At 33.5% G+C, this 18051-nt stretch overlaps 1 protein-coding gene and 1 non-coding gene across 2 annotated transcripts in view; both read right to left on the reverse strand.

The window, feature by feature from the left end:
* The window catches only part of LOC108575981 (MD-2-related lipid-recognition protein-like), a 7267-nt gene extending 2237 nt beyond the window's left edge, over positions 1-5030 (reverse strand). Inside the window, exons 1-2 of the mRNA XM_017938921.1 lie at positions 4842-5030; positions 265-390 (exon numbers count right to left, since the gene is read on the reverse strand). Coding sequence (XP_017794410.1) covers positions 265-390; positions 4842-4941 — 226 coding nt within the window. The 5' untranslated portion in view covers positions 4942-5030. The remainder of the gene's footprint in view (positions 1-264; positions 391-4841) is intronic.
* Positions 5031-10308: 5278 nt separating this feature from the next.
* On the reverse strand, positions 10309-10380 carry Trnam-cau. Its single transcript has one exon. It is a non-coding gene; the product is annotated as a tRNA-Met (tRNA).
* Between the last annotated feature and the right edge of the window lie 7671 nt (positions 10381-18051).

Consider the following 18051-nt stretch of genomic DNA (forward strand, 5'->3'; position numbering starts at 1 on the left):
GCAGGTATAATAAAATTGACGCTAATTATCACCAGGATCGCTTATTATACTCTTCCACTGTGCACTTCAATACGAAGGCTATTCACAGAGTAACACAGCGTTAAGTTTATTTTGTTACAGAATAACTTTTGCATATGAATTTGTATCATACTAAGAGAGCACAGTACATTACAAAACTAAATTTTAATTAAAAACATTTCTGGTAGTTGAAAATAGCTTCTTGTTTCGGTGTAACAACAGAAGATATAGAATTATTAAACTTACCGGGTGTATAATGGAATGTCATATTTCCAACAACTCCCTTTTTTATTTTACATGGTTTCGCTTCTGCAGCTTCCTTGCAGGGATCTACGTACACTTCATGAATGGTACAATTCGTTAGGGTTTGGGCTGAAAGAATATAGAACCTTTTGTTAAATGATGTTTCGTTACTAGGTCATCTTGAATGTTAAGCCGCGTATTTTAAGAAATTGTACAGCTCTATTGATATTTAATTCTTTCTATTTTGTAGTACTTTAAAATTGTCCTTGTAACTAGTACGCAGTGTATATAATTCTAAATGAAGTATTCTTCATGCATATACATATACAGAGTGTCTGTTAAGACGAGTTCAACGAGTACAATAATGGAGGACACGTGGAGGGGATACCCATAGAAGGAAGTTTTCAATAATTCAAAATTGAACATATTGGTAGGTACTTATTGTACTCGTTGAACTCGTCTTAACATACACTATCATATTATGTATAAAAAAATATAGCATTCCATTTAAAAAAATTAAACTGACTTTGAAATCTCCCCATCATACCAGGTACAAAAACAATATTTACACCACATAACGTCCCCCTCGTACCAAACAACTTTTGTTAAAACATTTTTTTCCTAACATCACTTCCTTAAAAGATATTTCGCTGTATTGAGATAAAACACACACCCTGTATATGTATATAATTAATTGGAGCGGTATTATCGCGAAAGTTGTATCAACTAAAGTATAATTTTAGAAGTACTTGTTCGATATTATTCAACAGAGCTTAAAAACATGATTGATACATTCATTAAATAATTTTTCCGAACGATAAAACACATATAAAACAATAGTCAATTGTCGTGAAAAACATTACGTGTATATTTTTTATTCGACATTGTTTATTATCTACGTGTGCCTAAATTGTTGCATTTTAACATTTTGTAAATACAAATATGTACACTATCGCTCGAAAGTTTGGAGCATGTTAAGATTCTAAAACGAATAAAGTTTCTCTTAAGTAAATAAATGTCTTATTGAAAATATTATTCTGCTATAGCAACGAAACTGTACTTAATTATAATTAAAAGTGAAATTTATAATTATTTTGCACTTATTTTTTAAAAAACTAATACAAATTTAGAGAAGTGTTTTTTCGCAAAAAATCTTTTTTTTTCTATATGACCGCTTCACATAATTTCGTCATTGCGGCAATTGACTTTTCAATTGTTTCCAGTTTAATATTGATATTAGGTATTTTTTTATATTCTTATCCAAATTAATCCCACAAGATAATTTCAATTTCAATCTTGCATCATACTTGTATAATGCACAAGTACAATATTTCTAATAAAACTACAGCATATGTTTGTATGAAAAAGCTTTTGCTCAAATAACGAATAGTGCTCCAAACTTTTGAGCGGCAATGTACATATGTACGTATTCACGTTGGGCACATGTAATGTATTCATGTAAAAAGTGCGTGCACATGTAAATTTGACATTATTAAAACTTCTCTTATAACACAGCATACATATAATTGTCCGCTATCTGAGATTAACTTATTTCTTGCAAAACATGCCATGCAAGAGAAATATGTTAAGTAGTACAATTTTCACCTGTTTCATTGTTTTTATATATTTCTCAAATAATATTAACCAAATTATTTGTAACGGTGAAATCGAATATTAATCAAGTACAACATTATTCACGTCGACAGAAACTTTTTATTAAAATGAAAAAGAGATTATACGGTATACTTTCATTTCTTAAAACATTAAATTTTAATTGCACATGTATTGATTAATAGACATAGTAGTTTGGCATATCCAATAATCCGGCACGCGTAGCCCTGACTACGAATGTCATTCGTCTACAGCACTAATCAGTTAAGGGTGCTTTTAACCCTTTGCAGACGGAGGACTACGCGTCTGATAACACATAATGAAATTACTACTTCAGTTTTTTGTGAACTAAATCATGTCAAAATGACATTTTCCTCAAATATACATACACGAGTTCATGGTCACGCTATTTTCATTGCTCAAAGATATGTAAGATCACTGATTGCGTTCATAGTTAAAACTGACTACTGACATACTGAAACTGATTACTGTTACGATTCCTCCGATTTACGTCGTGTTTGGATTCATTTTCATCGGAACAACGTTACTGTGTTATCTACGACTGCTTTTAAAATTATTTTTCTTAGTTTTTGCTGCATTGCACAGATATAGTTCAATAATCCCAAGTGTGCCGGATTATCGGAATTCTACTCTAGTTGTATGAAAAAACGTCAACGTTCAATATGACATATTTTGCCCCGGATCAGTGCAATATTCATATCCCCGCCACATTTCCACCTCGCTTCGCCGGAGCGAGTCGTGTCGCTGACTTTATCTCGCTTCCTCTCAGAGTATCCCTACTCAAGCGACGCTCGTAACATTGTGCTCGAGAACGTGATGACAACTTCCTTACCCCGGTTTAGTGCAACTTCTCGGTTCCCGGGCGCCATTACACTGATCCGGGGAACACTATACTGTTACTGACTGCGTTCATAAATAAGTTTTACTGATTATCACATTTCCTCTTGATACACACGCGATGACGTTATTTGCGTTATAAACATGTCCACCCAAGAAACTTAATACAAAATCCATAATGCTGTTGTTTACGAATTAAAACGATGAAATTTAAGTCTCATCAGTGACAAACAAGTAGAACTTTGCGGTGTATACACCATTTTTACAATATTCTGGTAAAAACAGAAACAATGCACCACGAAACAATGCATGGTTTTATAATACATACTTGAAAAGTTGGATCGTATAATATTTTACTTGTCACGTGGATACGAGATCTTTTTTCAATTCAACCCAGGGTATTATTGGTGGTCTATGAATTAAGTTTGATAAGAAAATAGCAAATAACATGCTAAAAATCTCTTAATGAGATGTATGAAAATTTAATTTTAATATAAATCGATATTAAATACAAATTTATAGATTATCATTTATAATTTGACTTCACTGGTAACAATTTTGCTTTATAAAAGAAATACATATAGTGCTTTTTCAATTACTATACTATTCTTTACACCAGTAAGTCTTCAGTAGAAATTGTAAAAGGCATTAAAATCATATAGTATTTAATCAAAGTGGTATCGTTGTTAAAATATTAGCATAAACACTATTAGTCTAAAAATGAGAAATTACAAATAACGTAAATTCGTATTTGTGGTGAAGTAATAATTAGTACTAAGATATAAAATAAAAGTTTATAATTAAAAATCATTTGCTCTACGGTTTGCATAATAATGTAAAATGCTTACAAGTTTCAAATAAATTCTTTTGAATAAATGTTAATTCCAGTACTTTGATACTGTTCATCTAAAAAAAAAAGAAACGAAGAACAAATTATCTACATTACTGCAAAAACTTATCAAAACACGTGTTATTCGTTATCTCCCTCCTACCTATTTAGCAACGTACATTAAAGTCAATGCATTCTTTCATTTCTCGTAAAATTAACACATTTCTTTTTTATATTATATTCTTTACATTTTTTGCGAAATTTGTACCATAACATAGTCATAATTTATTTAATTGGTGCACATATGATATATAATTTATTATTTTTTATTTGTGAAGCTTGAGTTACCCAAAACAGAGAAACAACTTCACTTAGAATTTAATAAATTCAATAAAACCTTTCTTTCTTTCAATAAAGTAAGAAAATACTGAAAGCCATGTAAAAATTAACAATAGACAAATTATTTAAAAAGTTTTTAAAACAACGAAAATTGTGAAACTATTACTATAAGAAGTAATCTAATGATTTCATATTTGCAAGAAAGAAACATGATTTTTAACGAGACTTTTAAACAGTATATATAACCGAAGGTTTGTCAAATTTTGTTTATTAGATGAACATTTTCAGATCTATAATATTATACGTTAAAGTTGATTGAACATCCAGTAACTTTCAGCTGTTACAACTGTCTCATTCTTATCCCATTGTTAATTTAACTCGATAGCAATTAAATTCCACCATTCAGAAAATCAAATCTACATATCTCGAGTTATATCCTCTTTTAAACACTTGCTCCTCATAATCAATCAAGCACATGCTCTCGGACGTTTTATACAAGCAAACACAATTGCATTTTCCACTTAAACTATGAACTATTCCACGTGCTATCGTCGTGTCTTCAACCTCTATTACATTAGGTGTAGAGATGAATTATTTCCGACTTTTGGGTACAATCACCGTTTCATTTAAATAGAACGAAAATAGATCAATGATCGAAATAATTTCCATGATTGTTAACGGCATTTTGCCATTTATCTGACAGCTTGCGAATTCCATTATCCCGAATTACGCGAATCCAGTCGGAAAGAATTCACTTCTACACCTAATAGAATCCTCAATAGTAACAAAAGTAGCAGGTGATTTCATACCAAGATCATGTATAGTTAAGAATGAATCAGTAGCATACCGCGTGCGCGAGACAAAGTTAAATGTTCATTCAACGATCCATCTCCATGCCCTATTCTATAATAATAGGTGAAATAATGAAATGATCGATACTCACGATCAGGGTAAGGGCACTGCCGCCATGGCACAAGCTCCGCACAGACCATGGACAAGGCCACGAACAGAAAGGCAAAGAGGAACACGCTGTTTCGGTTCATTCTCGATGGGCGGTCGTTGCGAAGTGACGGAAGGACGACTTCAGTCTGTGAACAGAAGGCGAACAACGACGGAGAGGTTCTAGAGTGGGGCCATAGGTCAATTGAAATTGTATCTTAGCCGCGAGGTAGCTCTCTATACGCGTTCGCTTCGTCTCCTTTAGGCACCAACTCCCTACTATCACGCTACTCTATTGTTGCATTGATATACCAGCTATCGCGATTCCGTAATCACCGAATCCACATGCGTGACCAGCCGATTGCAGATTTTTCAACCAGTTATTGTAGCAGTAGTCCACGTTCTGTCGAACAAGAGCGTATCCGCGATATCGACGAAAGACAAGATAATTTGAAAATATACGTTTCTTGTAAATATAATAAATCATAAGGAGTATTGTTAACACTTTAAGCGCCGGACTCGCTTTAATATGTGGACTAGTGATTAAGCACTGGGCCCGCCTAAATGCGTTTTCACATGTTTGTGCGGAAAAAAATATTTTAATACGAAATTAATTAATTATAAGCAACGATATATCGTTGTAGCAACACTTGCGAAAAGTGCCAACGATGATATATCGTTGCGTATGCGATGGCGCCTTACTATTCGCATTGCGACAGAACTCTGTCTCAAATGGTTGAATAAATAAATAAATAAATAAACAAGAAAAAAGAATTGGAAAAACTACTTTTTTCCAAAATTTGAGAGTTCCTCTCTCGTCTAATAAATTTATGGGAGGTGTCGACGTAGTGGATATGGTGCTTTATACTTATTTGGACGAGAGAAGAACTCTCAAATTTTGGAAAAAAGTAGTTTTCTCAATTTTTTCAAGGATGACAGGTACCGAATGCATACATCTTGTTTCGAATGAATACTGAAGGCAAAATTATAACTCGATTAGTAACCATCAATGCTGAATAAATTATTTATGTGAGTAGTGATAAGTAAATATTGCACATTTTCAATAGCCGGATAACTATAAATGTTTATGATAATATTTGAATTGTATTTCAGCGATGTTATACTAGCTACACGAATCACTTGTTTTGTAGCAGGTATGTAATCCTTCTGACTCCTGTTTTGTGTTTTGATATTAGAAATTTTGTTACAAATAATCGAAAATACAGTATTTATGCTTTATGCTACGTGTTCTGCCTCAAACTATGACCAAACGATAATTCTTCTTATTTGCAAGTACTGTTTATAAAAGAAAACTGATTTTTCAATTTTTCCTGATGATTTTAAATAAGTATTATTAGTATGATTTTCAACAAATATTGAAATACAATTGGCATTAATTTATTCTCCCTTTATTTCGTAATATGTCCCTTTTTCAATTTTGTAAATATCATTCTTACTTTTTTCTTTATTTTTTTTTTAAATTACATCAAATTGGTTCGGTATTCTTCGCTTAGGTACAATTCTTTCGGTCGGCACTATAAGGGTTAATATCTGCATCACTAAAAATCGTCGCTGTGCCTGTAATAAGCACCATGTAAAACTTTTCAATAGAAATTTTCTGTTTCACAAGAGTTATTTTATTTTGTTTTATAAAAGTGCATGTTTCTACAAAACTTGTAAATATTGCGGCGCTTTAAGTAGAGTTTCCAACAAAATAGCCGGCGCTTTAAGTGCTAACTCTCGGACAGCGAAGGCGTGATGATCGCACGCATGGGTCAAATATGACCCAATACCAAAATCTTTTCCGTATACAACCGAAACCACATTTTGTAATGTTACTTGGCTTTGTATTGTTTAAGATTAGACAAATATATTATGAATAAAATAAACATATTTATAATATAAGGAGAGTCGTGACTCTGTTTCGAATTATGGTTGAAACAGTCAGCGCTTAGTTAATGATTTACGTAATTGAGAAGTGTGAATCTTTTCGTGGCGAATGCAGTATATTGTAGCTGGTTTGAAGCTGTCATTTTGCATTCATAATTGCAAGGACCAAAAGTGACCTTCGTAAATGCAACCGAGTACTTATACAAGGTCAAAGACTTTGTTAAAATGTACAGTCCGCGACAAAAATAGAGCACACCTTATTAATTTGTTAATTTTTATTTGGTAAATTATATTAAATACAATTTTTACATCAATTTCTACCGCGTGTATATGAGAATGTTACCATTGGATTTGTTTTATCTGTAAAAGTTTTATCATGAAAAACTGCTGCGACAAATTAACAGCACACTTTTTTAAACGATTCAAATCTATGCATATTTACCAAGAGAAATCGATATTTAATACTTCATATATCCCCCATAATTTCATAGGATCAAAATGATTCGCTTTGGTATCGATTTAAACAGCTTTTTAACTCGTTTTTGACTTAATCTTTCCCATTCCAGTGCAATGTAGTTTCCTTTGACGTAAACTGCCCTGTTTATATCACTGCTGACCATCTGAAAAGTGCTTTTACTATCTTGGCCAGTAGGATGTTTCCCAACGTTTCGCCAGCATTGCAGCTAGCTTCATCAGAGTCTGAGGACGCATTGATAATAATGCGCGTCAAGGTGTTCACTTTTTTTAAAATACCTGTGTTCATGATCCGGATCATTGATCAGCCAATCAGGTTTTAATTGAAGATTTAAGGCTTTCACGGCTCGGAGCATTGTTATTATTGCTGAGGCTTTCGGGTGTAAGCCGTGTCCTTATAGAAAGAATATCTAAATACTTATTCCGACGTTTCGTAAGCATTGCAGCTCACTTCATAAGGGTTCGTGAGACACACTCAGTCTTGAAAAGTAATAAGGTTTTAAATGGTCAGCTGATCAATTAAAAAATGGGAGGAGGGTGCTCCAGATGGGGTTAAGGTGGTACCCTATGTCTCGATTAATATTATTAGGGTTTTTCATTATTTCTATTGTTTATTTTCGAGCGAACTATCCTTTACTATCCGAACTATTCTTTTCCCATCGTAGTCAATACCGTCTTATTTATTTTATAACTTCTCCACCACCCATCTGATGGCGGCTCAAAATTCATCCTTCTTTTCGTAAATCACGATAATAGTTCCATCTCTTAGGTCCGTCTGTTGGGCTCCCATAATGTTCGTGAAACCATTTAGCAAATAAATTAATATTTATTTACCAGCAAATTTTAATGTGACAATAAGAAAATGTTCAATGGAATCTATGCGAGAATCATCAAGTTTGCATCGAATGTTTCAGTTCTTAGTATACCCATTAGTTCGAATATTCAATAAATATCACGAAAAGTTCAAGTTCAAACCGTAATATTCGAAGCTCAGTAATAATAGTCACGTGTATCTTAAATGTCCTTCCGTATGTAACGAGTATCTTAATACGTTCACTGCGGTACGAGGCATATAAACCTCGTATCATCTTGTGCGACTCGTATTTCATTGAATATTTCCATCATTTTTCCACTATTTTTGCCGTATTAGACACCAATCGACCCTTTGTAGAATAAAATAACGAAATACAGCAAAAAAACGTACGAGGCTTATTTGTCTCGCATCGTCAAATAAAAAAGTCCTCAGAAAAACCTGCCGCAGTGAACGTGTTAATAATCACTTAGAATCTCGAATGTCCTGAGTATGTCAAAAATCACTTAGAATTCGCTTAATTCCAACTGTCCCGGTCGAAAGGTGTGTCTTAAGGAATACGGAAGAAAGATGGGAAAATGATCCTGTCCAATGGAGAATGGGTAGGAAAGAGTAGAAAAGTTCGAGGACGTCTTACTTAGTTCTGTCATTCACGCTCTGTCATGTCGTCAGTACGTCCCTATGCTCGTTGAGGGAATGGAGGATGTTAAAAAAGTGCCAAATTTATAGCAGTTCAGGCACCTAAAATTTTAACGAGGCATCATTCTATCTAAGGCATCATAAACGCACAATTATTTATCTGAAATGTAATGGGAAAGTTATAAAAAATGTAGATGAAGTAGACTTCGAAATTCGAATTGAAACTTTCTGACTTCAAATGATCGTAACTTCGAAATGAATGCGCGAAATGAAAAAATTCAAACGCTATTCTATAGAGGAAAGTCAATATTTATATAGTGTGTAACAACATATTGCTCAAATTGCTAATTAATAACAATAAAACGCGACAAATTAAGATAAGGTGCTACCGTGTAAATATTCCGTATATGTTCGTTATTCTACTGTAACTTACTTCTAAAACAAGATGAAATGCATCGAATATGAAGAATTGTTATTATATTTCATCGTTTTCTTCAAATGACATTTCTTCGGTAAAATATAGGTTGAGGAAGTTAGCAGGTGAATGTGTGGACGTCTGATGTCGAGCAAACCCCAAGTACCATAATACTGCTGCAACGTGTGAACAACACCCCACTACACGTTGGCTTATTTTGCCGGAAAAGAGTAGTTTTTCATACTTATGGACTAAAGGAAGAAAGATAATGAGTTTATTCAAGGAGTTATTTAAACATTTGTCAGGCCGTGTTTTTAAAATGTTGTACGGCGTGCTGCATAGGGGTTGTTCAGTTCATCTGAGACCAAAAAATTAAAGAAGGTTCTGTTCTTTAGGAAATTGCGCAAAGAGCAAACTTTAATTTATGAAAATCACTGCAAAATTGACGAAATGGCGATAGTTTGACCAAAAAGTGTCGATTTTCGCCGTACTTTTTTAGTTCATTGTGCAATAAAACATATTAACTTAAACAATTTCATTATTTTTGGTGGTTTGCCCTCTGAAGGAGATATTTATGTAAATGTTTTCAAAGGTAGAAAGAAATCGGTTAAACATTTTTCGAGTTATGCTGCACACAAGTTTGGAAAAAGTGGTTCCGAGGAAAACGCGTTTAAAGTTTCTCCGGTATACATATTAGGTGCAGAAATGAATTCTTTCCGACTTTTGGGTACAATCTAAGTTCTATTTAAAAAGAATGAAAACAGATCAAGAATCGAAATAATTTTCACTATTGTTGAATGTCCTTTTGCCATTTTTCTGGCAGCTTGCAAATACCATCGCGATAGGAACACGGTGGCTTTGAATCAATTACGTGAATCCAGTCGGAAAGAATTCATTCCTACACCTAATACATGCGTGACACGCTATGCTCCAACGGGTTATAACTCTGTTAATTCATCGAATTCCGATTTAACACTTTAGGAACATATTGTCAAGATATAAAACTATGGATTTATGCAAAAAAAAAAAATTGATTTTTTCGGTCTATTGATTGGGGTTTCTCCCCTTAACGAGGAGAGGAAATTGCGTTACGCAACCCAGATGTTGTTGGGTGGTAACTGTGAGATTCCGTTATCTGCAGGTATATCCACTGAAACCCCTCCTCGATCACCTCCCCATCTCTGACTGACGTCCGTTACTTAACATTATATATTATTTCGGGGGAAAAAAAATCAACCCTCTTAGCAGAGCGTGGTTTCGATCCACGGACCTCTGGGTTATGGGCCCAGCACGCTACCACTGCGCCACTCTGCTTCAATATCACTTTGTAATCTAATCCTGCTATTGAATGCGACTCAAACTCAACCCTAGTCCTACAATTGGATGCGACTCAAACTCAAATCCTAATCTTAACTTAATTCTAATTTTAAATGGAAATTGGGTTTAGGTTGGTTAGGTTAGATTAGAATTTCTTTAGGGAAGAGTTAACGCGTGTACTTTATAGTAAAAATCTTGAAAATATATGTCAAAAGAAAAATAATCCGTACCATGTAAGTTTTTATCAATTTTTACCGAAGATTTTCTTATTTCTTATATGATAAAATCAAATATAGTATATTTCTTGTTGAGTTTCGAGGGTATGTTTATATGACATTTCGTGTTCAGAATCTCAAAATGATCTAGTAAAATATTGTTCGGTTGTTAGAAAATACTTTGTACATAATAACGTAGCTTTTTTATAATAATCAATAGTAGTGTCTACATTTTGAACTACATTTTCGTTCACATGGTATGAATCTCTTTTTACGTACTTTCTGGCGTTCTCAACAATCAGCTAGCAACGATCTAATGATTAGAGTATTATAAAAATTCTATAGGAATATATAATAATACACGTAATGACGTGATTGGTGGAAGCGTTAAATTTAGGTGAAAGTTACTTTTTATCTCCTATCCACGATTTTTTATCTCCTTCTGTTAAAAGTTGAATATTTAAACAAAGGATTGATTTATTCTTTGGGGCTATAAAGTTTTCAATCCAATTTTGAACTTTCTTTACATTCTTAAAGCATGTACTAGGTAAGCTACATTACACAGAGAAAAGCAAGTGGAAAGCAGAAAAAGTAATATCTAGATGTAGAGTCTAGAACAAAAGCTGGATAAAGTAGAATGTTCTACTTCAAAGCAAGGAATATTTTCTATATTACAATGTTTCGGTCCCCTGAAATACAAAGAAAAACTTATGCTCATGGATATGTTTTTATGACTTTAATATGAATGCTTTCAGTCAATTTCAATCAACAAATAGAATTACATAATTGGTGACTGATTTTTGAACATATGTTAAACAATCTTTCTGATATACAGACACAGCAAAAAGAATTATTTTTATATTTCTAATACTACTCAACAGTGAGTGAATGTTTTTTTGCACCGGTTTAATGAAATAATGAAGAATGTGGGAACATCATTCTCAAGACACTTATTGTTAGCAATGTGCAAAAATCCTAAAGAATCAGATTATGAAAGTCGATATATGAAAATTTCATATATTCTCTAAATTTCATAAGAATTATTTCATAGAAGATTATTTCACTCTGGCAATAAAATATAAAATACAATAAACGCAATATGTTCTGGATATTCTTTCACACTTTCTGCGTACTTATAAATTGTAAGAGTCTCAATACTTTCAGTTGAGCACTATTAATATTCAATGTTATATAAATACACTCAATCATGTTATTGATAGGAGGTTGTGATATGAATATACTGAAAAAATCAAGAAGAACTCAAGTCTCGATTAAGCTTTATAATTACAAGTACTAAATAAGGAAATAAAACAGAAATGTTTAACTTAAAAGATAATAAAGTAGTCTACTTGCAGTAAATTCCATTTTTATATTTGTTACCAAAGGTTTAGAAGCTTGACAAATTTTATTATGTATTTGTATCATTGTGTTACTTATTATAATTACACAATGTACAATTACACATTATTTTTTGCATTAGGTTATCTAACATAATTACAAAATGATTCCTGTATGTTGGTAATGATTTTACATTAATAATTGCTACAGAAATTTTATTTTAAGTTTACTTATTTCCAGAGTATGTCACTTTTCTACATTTTTAAAATGTAAGTACTACTTCCATTCTAAATTTTGTTATTTTTCTACTTCAAAAGATAAATAAAATTATTTTACTGATTAATTATTTACTTTATGAATGCCATGTAAATACTTACATACATGTAAGTTTCTTTTTACTTAAATTCCTTTTTTTCCAAGTGAAAATTGTATAATAATAATTTTCTTAAGTGTCAACAACAAATAATAAGTTTTCTTGTATCCACTGTAATAATTTATAAAATACACAAGGACAATCTTAAAATTGGTAATAATCAAAGAAAACAATCATAAAACGCTTGCAAAATTATATAATATAATATCTACTATCACTATACACAATTATTATTTCCAGTATTTAGTAACAAAACGTCATAAACCAATTACAGTCCAGAAAAGCTCGGCAATTCACTTTACGACTATATATATAATTATGTATATAAAAATTATGCGAATGAAGATACTTTTGACACAAATTACAACTTTCCATATTCGTGGTGCTTGACCCCTTTTCAACTTCCACTCAATTATCCAGTCAATTGCCCTGCGTTTTAGACGTTGAACGTCAGGGATTAGACGCGAAGGTTGCATCTAAACGAGTATCAGTGGCGTTGTGTGCACAATATATGACGCGTTAGAAGCCACTTTTGAATCACCAGCGCCAGAAATAAGAGTTCGACGATCGTTCGAGTGTAGTCACTGTGCGGTTCGAGCACAAAGGCTGGCAAAGGGCTACCGTCTCGCGGTCTCAGATCGTTAATCAAAGAAGAGGCCCCTGGAAAAATAATTGGACACAATTGTTAAATTGTGCATTTCCTGATAAAAGTGGTCCGACCATGTCGGAAGATAGTCTCGCCGTCTATTCCGCCGAAATTTCAAATATGTGCTCCTCCACGTCCCGAGAACCTCCCTCCAGAACTGATTTAAACCTCGCCGCTGAAAACTTTGCAGAGGTGACAATTGAAGTGGTCAATTTCACAATCAACACTATTAAATTTATGCACATGATTTGATTAAGAAGATGTAAAAATGAATTTGCACTAACAAACGGAATTTATATTATTGTTCTTGGATACTACACGATTTTGAAATAATTGGAATGATTATTTGTGTACTTATTTTTTATTTATTTGTTGTATGAAGTATACGTGTTGTAAATATTACACTTCTATTTATATGGTCAGTTATTTTTTAAATAAATGGTCAGTAAAAATTAATATGTTGATCAGTATAAATAATTAATTGTCAGTATTAAATCGCATTTTATCGATTTACGATAACGATGTGATTGATGCAGAAGAAGAAACAGAAGTACAGTAAAGAAAGCTCAAATTCCGAAGAAACTTTAGGCAGCCAAGAAACAACTCTATATTATGGCGTGCTTGTGTAATACCTCCAGGTGGCCGAGCGCGGAAAGAAAACATTTTGTCGTCTCATCCAGGACCGGAAAGGCAGACGACGATATTTCATATAATTCCAATATAATATTAAAATTATATTGTACAAGTTTAATAAATCATTACAATATTAACCTTCAATAATTAAGTGAACTGAGTTCTATTTTTTTGTATTTGACCCAAATTTACTTATTCGTGTAACATTTACAAATTCCGTAAAAGAGTTAAAGGATGTACTGACTTAAAGACAGTTTTTCCCCTACTTGACCAAATTGTAAATCCTCAATACCAAAATTGAAAACAAACGTTGAGAAATAGCTGCTAATGTTATTGAACTTTTAAAAACCATCAATTTACAATATTTAATATATAACACACTTATATAAAGAACAACAGATCTGATATTAAATATAATGGTAATATTTTCACTCACCAATTAGATGTTTACAGCTTACACAGGCTCTATCTATATATATACCTTCTGCTCCTTACCCACAGGACTATTTTATAATTTGTTATTTCTTCACGAATTTCAGATAGTGTAATTGAGGAGCTTTCTGGAAGAGAGACTTATAGGTCCATGGATCCTTTTTTAGTAAATCATTTTTAATTAACCGTAATATGTTTAAAAATTTTCCCTCCAAATTTCGTTTCAATATTCAATCAATAAAGGTCAGTGTAGTACTTTTTGTAAAATTTCCAATGCAATATACTGAATTCACTATTTTGTCCTGTGGGCCCCTTTTTCAGAAAGCTCCTCAATTATATTCTGTTACACGCTGCTCTATAATGCACCAATAGTAATAATACTTTTATTAGCACTATTTATGATACTAAGGCAACTACTGCTATTATTTATACTGTTACTTACACAGCGTCTACAAATACTCAGACTAAAAAATATTAAAATAAATATTGTAAGGCGCCGTGCGATGCGCCTAGGCAACGACCGCGGGACCCGAGCCGCAGGGGGCCCTAGGCAAGGAGCAGCGCAGGTTGCACCCCCACCCCACGGCTTGCAGGGCCCTAACGGCCGAAAAAGCGTATAAAAACGGGAAAAAGGGCAGCGGCCCACACAATACCGTACCTAGCCATCGACGAGCGAACCGACGTTATTTTAATATCTGCCATTTTAAGCACCTGTAATTCTTTACTCTTACAATATCTAAAAAATTGATAAAAATGTCTCTGAAATTTGTGGTCGCTTTGAGATGCTCTCTTAAACGTTGTCAAAATGATTTTAATTTTGTACAAGCTGTTTCCGAAAAGTCTAGGCAAGACACTCTTAACTTTCTGTACATTTAAATAATGCACTGCAATAAGCTAGAGTAAAGAGAAAAGGGAAAGTAAAGGGGTAAAGATTTTCCTTACATGATATTAGGGAGGGGTAAATGTACATTTACAAGTATTCATACTATTTGGTGTCGATAGTGAAGAGTTTTAAATTCCTTCGACATTTATGGTATATGACAGGACCGTATTTATTATAAGGCGCAAACTGGGGCCACATATTAAAACTTTGTGTTATTTTTATTTTATCAGAATGAGTTACTATGGAAATGTTGACTTTTATTTTCAATAAATTAAAAAAAAAATGTGTATGAATTTGATTAACTGAAATAGACTTGTTCTTTTGAGGCCTCGTAACGAGGTTGCGCCTAGGGCCTCCAAAAGCATAAATGCAGCCCTGGTATACGGTATGAAGTAATGTCGATACATTGTCTCTATTATTACATTACTTTACAATAATTACATTATTATTAATGTAGTAGAGGCAAGTTGATATGGTGGCATGGTAAGAAAAATATTGGCACGATTTTTCGTTACTGCTGAAATTAATGGCCTGGTTTTGTAGCAGCTATTAATTAAGGTTTTTCGATTTCTTCAAAACTTTCATTTTCAACGACTTTCTATATTTTCTGATTTTTTCCAAGCTTTCATTCGAGTTCGTAGAGCTTTAAACGCACGTGTAACGACTTCCGAATTTTCCAGCACTTTCGCCACTCCCTTCTCTTCCTGTTTCTACATCTCTCCTTCTGTTTTAGCCGCATTCAATTCTTCTGCTATAACACTAGCCATTACACTAACATTATTGTTAATTTATATTTTCTGTTAAGTTTGGTCAATAAATTGAACGTCGCAAGAAGTCATTATCTTCTTCGCTTTAGTTCCGTGTTGAAATCTTTGCTTTTTATACAGATCTGTGTGGTGTGAGGACGCATGACTGATGGAGTATTAACAAGGTTACAAATGATTGGTGGATCTCGAATGCGGCGATGAAGAAAAATGTGTGACTGGCTGTTCGGGACGTAGGTGTTACGTACAGATATCATTCGGAGTTGAAATATTAGATGTTTAGAGGAATTTTCCCCGTAACGTAGTATGGAATCATATGGCATGATAGCGTAAGAGTATGAGTCAGTGCCTACCGTAGTTCTATGGGATTCCTCTGAATAATTTTTACCCGATATTTGTGTATACAGGATGGTAAAAGAAAAATGGTTTAAGACTTTAGGAGCTAATAGGAGAGGAGTAAATAATACTTAATCAATATACACTTGGGTCTCTTTTTACAGGATTCACAGTTACACGGTTCTTTCAGCACGATTTTTTAAACTTGTTCTATTCACATTTACACGGTTTTCTTTCACAGGTTTTATTGACTTTACGAATTCGTTGTACTATAATAGAAAGCAACGATGAATAAAATATTGCGTTTATTACGTGTTTATTAAATAAAATGCTTTTATATGTTTATTAAGTAAAATATTTTTAGTGAACGAATTTCTATATTTTAAATTGCTTTTTGTATAGTTTGCGTTACTTTAACACAAGTTTTTTAATTAGCTGCAAATCAATTTTTACACGATTTTTCTTTTGCACGGTATGCATTCATCGTGTAAAAAGAGACCCAAGTGTACATACATCCTAAAATCAATCCTGTCGTTGTAAAACGCAAAAAAGTATTTTTCATTTGAATACAAGACTGATATCTGCGAATCACAGACCGACTTAATATATTTTACACTTTCAAGTATGTATTCTTTCTCTGTCTCGTATTGCACGACATGCATGTTTTATTCATTGTCGTAAATTCACTACATTATTTACTTACAAACTCATAATATTGAACGCTTCTAAATACAAAAGTAGATTTTACATCGAAAGCAATGCATTATTTTTTTCTCTCGGTGAGTATTATAAGCTCCCAAAGTCTTAGATCTTTTTTTTAAACATCCTCTATAAGGAGGATGCTCATCTTAAGAATTTTAAAGGGTGCTGTTTTCTTAGTCTTACCTACAATGTATGTAGAGTGAACCACTGCAAGATCGAATACCATCCCTCTTCAAGGGTCGAATAACCATCGAGTAGGTACGTCTCGTTACTCTTACAAGGGAAATTTCCCAGATGATCAATCAGTTTCAAAAAAATAACGGTTAAAAGTTACAGTACTCTACCTCCTAGTAACTGAAATAAATGCCATTCGCTCAGAAAATTTGATGTCGGCTAGAAAAGTGGCGCCAAAGTCTGCTATAAGCAACTCCGAAAATGAGTATAAATGAGATTTTTTAGGGTTTTTTCTAAATTTTACAATGCTCAATTAACCGGCTCGTTTGCCCCGGCCATTCTTCGGTAACCGTTGCGAATTATATTTCGCACAAACAAAGAAATTACGCATCCAGCAGTGATTGTTGACGAACAAACGGGAGGAATCGTGTGTTTTACAATGCGTGTAATGTGCATACGCATATACATACATATCTAGCATCGTAACTTGTATCCATGGTCGTTTTCTAAATTATTTTCTTCGTTATTATCATTTCATAGGTGTAGTCTAATTATTCGACATATTTGATTATCCGGCACTGCCTCTGTCCCGAGTATGCCGGATAATTGGAATTCTACTGTATATACAGCTCTATATACGGCTAAAATTACACATATTGTAGATACATATAGGCCTATCACCTCTGCTAAACACTGAAATCGGTGAGAGCCATATCTGACGCTCTCCTTGTAAGCGTCGTTCGCCAAAGTACTTACTAAGTACACGAGGACACGTCGTCCTGGCCGATGCAAGAATTTTTCACCATTCGTCGATATTGTCGCGTTCGGCCAATAATGACAATACGTGTGCCTAATTTTTACGGTTGTGTCAAAGAACGTGGCCTTATGGGGATACGACCCAATCAGACGCGCATTCCTTCCAAGGGCAAACTCCCGAGCTCTACACAGTAGGGGAGACCCGGGGAAACACGAACATGGGGTAATTGCGAATTCGTATATACATGTATGGTGTTAGAAAAGCACGAACAATTCCTCCTTTTGTCACATAATCGCACGTACCGAATGCATTGCTAGGTCACCGATGCAAAACAGTTGACACGCACACTGATCGAGGTAAAAACTATGGAAGATTTTTCCTCGTCTTCTTCTAATTTTTTGGAGAAAGTAAAGCA

Source organism: Habropoda laboriosa, unplaced genomic scaffold, assembly GCF_001263275.1.
Source record: "Habropoda laboriosa isolate 0110345459 unplaced genomic scaffold, ASM126327v1 scaffold337, whole genome shotgun sequence".
NCBI classification, from domain to species: domain Eukaryota; kingdom Metazoa; phylum Arthropoda; class Insecta; order Hymenoptera; family Apidae; genus Habropoda; species Habropoda laboriosa.